The sequence below is a fragment of the Cannabis sativa genome, chromosome 7 (assembly GCF_029168945.1).
Source record: "Cannabis sativa cultivar Pink pepper isolate KNU-18-1 chromosome 7, ASM2916894v1, whole genome shotgun sequence".
Classification (NCBI taxonomy): domain Eukaryota; kingdom Viridiplantae; phylum Streptophyta; class Magnoliopsida; order Rosales; family Cannabaceae; genus Cannabis; species Cannabis sativa.
The window spans coordinates 61,188,815-61,197,153 of NC_083607.1; the positions used below are offsets into that span (position 1 = coordinate 61,188,815).

Here is an 8,339-nt window from a genome sequence, read left to right on the forward strand (position 1 = left end):
AAGCCCAAGCCCAAGCACCTTGATTTAGGCCCAAAAACCTCAGCAAATCATTCGATTGGGACGATGAAGCTCTGATTTGACGAAGCTCTCTTCTCTAATTCCTCCTAGGGTTTCATTTCATCTACGCACTCTCACTCGCTCAGAACTTCAATCCAAGGTTTGTCTTTCTCTCTCTCTCTCTCTTCATGGAGCTTTTTAATTATATAGATATGGATATATACATGTTGATGTTGATGTTGAGATTCGGATACATAGTTTGATTTTGAGAAGAGAGAAGTTGTTTGATTTCAGATTGAATTTGATTTTCAATTTTTCGATAGTTTTAGCATTTAGTTGAATTATTAAACATCTTCTTAATTGGTTTATCATTTACATTTATTTATGAAAGGCAATAATGTCATTAATTGGTTTTGGTTGCAGTAGTAATTTGATAATTATATGTTGTTAGACTAATAGACATGGATGTGATGTGACTAAAATGAGAAAGCTTTGGATTCATATTGTTTTCTGACTCTGAATTCACTGACTTAAAAGGTTTTTCTGTGTGTTTCCTTGTGTTTTTCTTGCTTAGTATCTAAACTAAATTTGGTTCTTTTCTTTGTTTCTGGTGTTGAAAGTGGTTGCTTGCTTGTTTTTGTGTGTGTGTGTGTGTGTATTGGTCATTTATTTTCTTTTGCAAAGGAAGTTAAAGCCTAATAGATATTAGATAGCATAGCTCTCTCTCAGCCGATATATATGAAAAATATGTTCGAAAATCATGTCTCTTTTCTTCTCTTCTCTTCTCTTCACCACGTTTAGCTTTTGATTTTGGGCTGTTGGTTGAAGTGTGGTGAAGGGATCCATAGTAAAAGGGCTTTGCCGAAATCATCTAGGAACTCCCAAGTCCCAACACAAAGCAGCAGCTTGAGAACAAATTAAAGAGGTAAAAATCTTATTGCTAGCGTTCATCTAGCGTTTCAGAAGAAAAAATTGATCAGTAAAATAATTTTCGTCGTGAAATACTTGAAAAATAATCTCTCATTATAACTTTAACAACCTTATATTCAACAACAAGGTTATTATAATCATAACCTAATACTACTAATGCAAATCTACAATTAACATTGCAAATCTACAAGTAAAGTACTGAAGCGATGAAGATGACGACGACGAGTTGTTAAGTCTTTTTTGACGGTGATAGTATATGCTTTAGAAGTCGAAATAAGTAAGAACCAGTGTTTGCATACATAAGTACACTTTACTATATTTTTAAAATTAGGAAGTGGGAATAATATTTCCAATAGTGCTAACTCTCCCACTGAGCTCCGCAGTCAGTCTCTGCTACTTTCTCTTTATTCGCGGTATAGTTCTACCGACGCTATTCTCTCATTGTTTGCGACTATGGCTACTGCCTTTCACGAATATATTATATGCCTTGATGTTATGTTGGTAATGTTGTCGATTTCATTATGTTAATATTTGTTGTATAGGGAGAAAAATGGCGGAAGAGGAGGCAAAGGCTTTATCCTACATACCAGAAACAATATTGAAGAAGAGGAAAACCAATGAAGAAGTAGCCCTTCGGAGGAAAGCCCAATTGGAGCTCAGGAAACACGCTAGTAAGAAAGATAAGAAGGAGTATATCAAAAAGCCCGAGGAATTTGTCAAAGAGTTTCGCTACATGGTAGGCAACATTAATATATATATATTTGTACTTGTATAAAGATGTTCTAATTGCAAGCGTAGTTGTTTAGATTGATATGTATTCCGAAAAACATATTGTTTGTTCGAGATTTAGATGGAAAATGCTTAAAAGTTATGAATTTGGTTTTTTCTATGTATTTCGAAACACTTGTGTTTTATTTGGGATGAGAATCATTGTTAAACTTGCTCTGGTGTCTTTAAATTATCAAACTTTATTAAGGTATAATACACATCTAGGTTTTGTTAGTTGCTGTCTGATTCAGTTAGCTCTTTATATCCAAAAACAGCTACACTTATGTACTTTAAGCATCATTTTTCTTTTTAATTAGTTTTGAACCATCTATTTCTACTGCACGAGTGATAACCAGAGGGATGCAAATTATATTTTAGGTGTGTCTTTTGCTGTGTACCAAGCTGTAGGTGGGTTTTTTCCCCAAAAATGGATCATGGAAATAGAATGACCTATAACAGCTACAATACATTAGAATTGTTGATGGCCTAGATCATGAAATGACTTTTCTTGCTTGATTGGCTTATTGAGTAATATTCTTACATGCTATTTCTATTTAGGAGGTGGACCTTGTCAGGATGAGACACAGGTTAAAGAAAAAGAGGCCAGAGTTGGCGACTCCAAAGTCGAAGCTCCTTTTCATCATCCGCATACAAGGGTAGGTTTTCAACATATTTGTATGAATTTCTTGTCTGGCTTTCTATTGACTGTTGTCTTTTGTTTATATCATTTGTCTTTGTCTAGAACAAATGACATGCATCCAGCAGTTAGGAAGACCCTTTACAACCTGAGGTTGAGGAAAGTGTTCAGTGCTGTCTTTGTGAAAGTGAATGCTTCAGTAATTGAAAAATTACAAAGGGTGGAACCCTATGTTACTTATGGGTATGTGACTAGACTTCTTCATTGCTTTTTGGTTGTATTATTTTTGATGTTAAACTATGCTGCAATCTCTGTTTACTGTTTCAATGATACTTTTTGCACCTTTGAAGGTATCCTAACCTCAAGAATGTGAAGGAACTGATTCGCAAGAAAGGCTTTGGAAACGTAGCCAAGCAAAGGGTACCTCTTACGGATAACAATGTTATTGAGCAGGTATTCAATTGCTTAATATTTATAAATATATGTTGGATCATCTACATTAAAACACAATTTCTAACTTTCACCATATCTTCTTATTTGGCAGGCACTTGGGCAACATGGAATTCTTTGCATAGAAGATCTTGTGCATGAAATTGCTAATGTTGGTCCTCATTTTAAGGAGGTTGCTCATTTTCTATACCCCTTTATGCTCAACAAGCCACAAGGGGGTTTAAAAGGGATAAAGAAAGTCTACAAGGACGGAGGAGAATCTGGCAATCGTGAGGATCACATCAATGAGCTAATAGACAAGATGAATTAGAATGCAGAGAACATTATGGAAATATTTTTGTACCTTTCGGCTAGATGGTCCATTTTATTTTCTTTTTTATGCTAAGAATGTCACTAGTATTGTAATTTTCCTTGAAACTATTTAAAGTAGTAAAATCGTGGTGTTACTCGTACGTATAATTCTGTTGTTCACACGAAGTTTTGATCAAGTTGTGTTCGTTTCATATGTGCACGCATTTACTTTTTCTTTTCCATGGTACCTTAATAACCATGTAGTTCTGCAGAACAATCTGACATATACGTGTGATCATGACTCATTCACTGTATATTGATAATAAAAGAGAAATAATATTACCAAAGTTTAGAAGTTGTATTTTGGTGGGAAAAGAAAATGTAGGTAAAAAATTAAATGTGGAGAATAAAAAATAAAATCATTTTTTCCTATTTGTATGAAATTTTTTGTTTTTTTTTTTGAGTACATATGAAACTTTTTGTTGATTTTTTTTTTCATATTTTTTCTTACATTTTTTAACATTTTTTCTTTCACCACTAAAATCTAACTTCTAAATATTAGTGGGTCTTTTTTTACTGATTTATAACACACTATACCTAGCTTTTACACTACTCGTGTTGTACATTTATAAAATCATTAAATATTATGATTTTTTCTTAATAAATAAATACAAAATTGAAATGGTATGACAATCTTAATTTCGTATATTATACTTTTATTTAAGAAAAGAAGTCCTAAAAGTTACAAATTTAATGGGTTTTTATACCATTTCTGTAAAAATATAGCTTTTTTTCAAAATAATTATTTTATGAGAAAAATTTAAGAAAAAGTTGAAAAATATAAAAAAACCAAATAAAGTAACCTTAAGGTAACTAGATGGGTAACTAATTACTTTATACTATTTTTCTCATATTTTATAATTTCTTTTTAAATTTTCCTATAAAATAACTTAACTCTTTTGAAAAAGAAAGACATATTTTTACAAACTTATAACTAGGGCTGTGCATTTAACCCGGCCAACCCAACCCGAAAATGGGCCGAAAAACCCAACCCATATGAGGCCGAAGTCCAATCGGTGAATAATATGCCAACCCGTCATTTATTGGGTCGGAATGGGGTTTAAATTTATTTGGGCCGATGAACCCAACCCAGACCGAAGCCCAATCATAAATAAAAAAATATTTTACTTTTTTATATACACTTATCACCCTACATATAAAAGGAAACTTTACATTTTCTTCTTACCCTAACCCTAAATTCTCTCTACCAGCTCAAAAACTCAGAGGCGCTCTTCTCCTTCTCTTACTCTCTCAATCGTTCTTTTCAAATTGAAAAAAAAAATGGTCTCTTAACCTCCTCTCTCATATCATCTCTCACACTCGTAGGCAACCTTCTATGCGGGATAAAGCTAAGTCAAAGGTGGTGAGGTAATCTATCTTTTATAATATCTCGGAGTCGATCAATGTAGTCTTTTTCTTTTTCTTCTTGAGTAGTTTTTGCTTTACCCAGATGATTTTCTCGAGAAATCCCATTAATGAAGTTGGAGAAAAATAAAAATGCTTATTTAGTTACTTAATCTGAAAAAAGATTGCATTTTTCTTTACATATCTATGTTGAGTAAATTTTTGATGAAACACGTTTTGAACAATGGACTTTGTAAGAATTTGATTTTGAGTGTGAGGAGTTTCTTTTTTCAATTTTGGGTTCTTACCAGAATTTTGATTGTAATGTTAGAGAAAATTATTGATGATTCAAAAATAGTTTGTTATGTGACCTGCCATATATAGTCAAGCCAAAGTTTTAACTAAAGATTTAATTTTTAGATTAATATTTGTTGTTTCTCAAGTTTAGTCTCTTTTTTATACATTTATGAAATAGAACAATGTAATGATCCCACAAGCTTGTTGAAAGTAATTTTGATATTTCCTTTTTTTATTGTTATTTTCATTAGATAAGAAAATCAGATTAAATAGAGTAAAGTGTTTTCACTTTTTTATTATATTGAGTTAAACGAGTATGTGGTTTGTAGTCTAATATTTGTAAATAAATTTGGTGATATTGTTTATGTTATTTTAGAAAATAATTAGATTATTTCTATTGTTTATATTATTTTTTCAAAAAGCTTTAGATGTTTTTGTTATTTATATTTTTTATGCTGTTTATTAACAAGAGATATATTTATTCGTGATATAGTTTTTGCTAGGGGTGAGCATTTAACCCGTTGGGCCGACCAAACCGACCAACCCAACCCGTTTTTGGGCTGAAACAATCCTTTATTTATTGGGCCGAAATTAAATGGGTTATAAAAGTCCCAACCCCTGATCATTGGGTTGGTTACGGGCTGCCTTAAGTGTAACCCATTCAACCCAACCCGAACCGGCCCAATAAACAATTTAAAGTATATATATATATATATATATATATATATATATACTATTACACATTTCTAACCCTAAGTCCCTAACAACCGCCTGCTTTCTCTTCATCATTCATTCTTACCAAAACAAAACCCTAGCATAGGAGAACAGCTGCCCCTTCCTTCATTCTTACAAAAAAAAAAAATACAAGCAGCTGAAGTTCTTCGTTCGCACGCACGAGTACCACCGTAGTACCTCCGCGCCTCTGCCATCGTCGTTGCCTTGCCGGAGGCCGTGCCTGAGATAACACCGCATGTAAGTTCTCTTATCTTCTCTAATCCTCTTGTTCTTTTCTCTTTTTTCTTCTTTGCTGAAACAAGAATGAGTCTTTTTTTTTTTTTTTCTATTCTGTGTTGCTTGAAGTATCTAAGCCGATGCAAGAGTTTGTTGTTCAGGTGGCCATTGAATCGTCGATCGTCGTAGAGCCTACTCAGTACTACAAACTCAGGTCTTGATCTAAACTTTCTTCACCTTATTTTTATTTTCTAATGAACAAAATAATATGATCTGGATGTTTATTGTTCAGGTCTTAATGTTTGTTGTTTGTTGTTCAGGTCTTCATATTTATTTGTGATTAAAAACTGTGTTGGAATATAATTTTTTTTTGTTATTGAGTTTGTTTTATTTTATTTAGTTATGATCAGGTTATTTTTTGTAGATAATTTTAAGCTAGGAACTAAAATGTATTGCTGATTTTTTTTAATCTTTGTAATGTTTGATTAATATAGTAGTGTATATTAATATTGTTTTTGATGTTGGTACTGGAAACTGATTTAATTTTATTTATAATCTGACTTTTTTATGTATTATTTGACATTTGATTATCTTTTATACTAATTTTTTTTTTATTATTTTTGTTTGAGTTGTGTATTTATTTATTTATTTATTATTTGTAATCTTCTCTTTTTTAGAATTATAATTGTTTTGCTAACTTGGTAGAGACATTAGTTTCTAACTCAAACTTGGGTGCTTCAGAGGATTCAAATGAGTTAGTATTTGGATGAAATTCAAATTTATGATAATTTTCTTCAAGAATATTGAACATAGTCATTTATTATGTCATGGTTATTTGTTTATAATAATTTTACTAATTTTTTTTTTATAATTGTAGAAAATAAACTCAAGGTGAAGGAATCATTCCCAAAAGCAAAAATTATTGACGTTGAGACTTGAGATTGTTGATTAAGGCTGATGTAAAAATTGATTTAGTTTTGTTTAAGTTTGTTATGGACAATTTTAATAGTTTTTAAGACTTTGGATCACTGTAATATTTGATCCTTGATATTATGTTACTTTGGATGAATTAGTTTACATTTGAAATTTTAATTTTTTCAGTATGCATTTGGTTACATTTAAATCTGATTTAATTTTGTGTTGAAATAAGGGTTATAACCCAACCCAAACCAACCCAACCCAACCCATAAAAGAAAAAATGGGTTGGGTTAGATAAATTTCAGTATGTGAATTGTTGGAAATTATTTTACCAGGATCTTAGATCTACTCACAAGTATGTTTATTAACATCCTAAATATGAACTTTCTAAAACGATAAAATAAACACATATAAAGTTTAAGAAACCTTACATTGGGTGCAGCGGAATATAATGACTCCTTCCGTTCAGATATCTAGCCCTTGATTCCTTTCTGTAGCAGAGCATTATCAATATACGAACACGGATCTCTTCTGCCGAATCTTTGATCACAAACTCCTTTGCTGATGATCTTTCTTCACGATCTTCCTCACTATGATTGAGGTATCACTTGATGTGTGTGGGCACTACTCAAATCACTAAGGATTTCGAAATTCTAAGGAAGAAGAGAGAGAGTGGTCAGCTAAAGATAGGGAGAGAGAAGGCTCAGTTTTTCTGAATAGAAAAAGTCAGAAGAAAAGTGTGTTTTTCCTGAAGCCTTCACTATCTATTTATAGCATTCCACTAGGGTTAGATTTGAATTATATGGCATTAAAATAATGAAAAAATCAGTTTAAATTTCCTACAAAAGTGGCTGGCCCTAAACTTAGTGGATTGGGCCTTGCTTTTTGCAATTTTGCAATTTTAACACCTTTTGTATCTGATTTTCTCAAAAATGCCAATTTCCTAATTCAATTATTTAAATGCCAATTCTAACTATTTAATAACTATAAATAATTATTAAATAATATTGTCATTTATCATATTTATTAATTGAACCATACAAAGTATCATAATTAACAAATATGCCCCTATAAACTCTTTCTTTACAATTTCGCCTTTACTTAGTGAAAAATTCACAAATAGACATAGTCTAATTTGAGAATTATAATTGATTAATCAAAACCAATTACATGAGTCTTACAAGCAATATTATCTCAACTAGTGGGGGGACCATGGGTCTATATAACCGAGCTTCCAATAAGTAGATCAAGAATTTAACACTAAAATTCACTAACTTATTAATTCTTCGTTGAATCCACGCATAGAACTTAGAATTGCACTCTCAGTATATAGAATGCTCTATATGTTCCACCATATAGACACATCATTAGTTATCCATTGTTATAATCCTAATTTGATCAATGATCCTCTATATGAATGATCTACCTTTTGTAAAGGGATTAAATTACCGTTACACCCTACAATGTATTTATTCCTTAAAACACTTGACCCAGTATAAATGATATTTCGGCTTATGTGAAATGAGTACTCCACCATTTATTTTCGTTTGGTCAAGCTCGAAGGAGATCATCCTTTGCTTACTATTAGCCGAGATAGAAGTTATAGATTCCATGTTTATGCTAGCGCTCCCACTCAATTGCCTTATCGTGTTCCCAAAATGTACGTATCACCCCGACCTAAAAGTAGGCTTAACTA

The 8,339-nt window shown here is 31.8% G+C and overlaps 1 protein-coding gene and 1 long non-coding RNA gene across 5 annotated transcripts; both read left to right on the forward strand.

Moving 5' to 3' along the window:
• LOC115697581 (large ribosomal subunit protein uL30z-like) lies at nt 1–3,234 on the forward strand. 4 transcript variants are annotated; one of them, XM_030624654.2, is made up of 7 exons: nt 23–157; nt 826–922; nt 1,470–1,663; nt 2,254–2,351; nt 2,438–2,575; nt 2,683–2,785; nt 2,877–3,234. In XM_030624654.2, the coding sequence occupies exons 3-7, from the start codon at nt 1,478–1,480 to the stop codon at nt 3,090–3,092; spliced, it is 741 nt and encodes a 246-aa protein (XP_030480514.2). In that variant the 5' UTR covers nt 23–157; nt 826–922; nt 1,470–1,477; the 3' UTR covers nt 3,093–3,234. The 4 variants fall into 4 exon arrangements, with proteins under 4 accessions (XP_030480513.2, XP_030480514.2, XP_060957612.1 ...); XM_061101629.1 differs by having other exon boundaries at nt 79–157; nt 836–922; XM_030624653.2 differs by lacking the exon at nt 826–922 and having other exon boundaries at nt 1–157.
• Nucleotides 3,235–4,469: 1,235 nt separating this feature from the next.
• LOC115717361 (uncharacterized) lies at nt 4,470–6,951 on the forward strand. Its single transcript, XR_004011741.2, has 3 exons — nt 4,470–5,746; nt 5,855–5,939; nt 6,603–6,951. It is a non-coding gene; the product is annotated as an uncharacterized LOC115717361 (long non-coding RNA).
• Nucleotides 6,952–8,339: the final 1,388 nt, after the last annotated feature.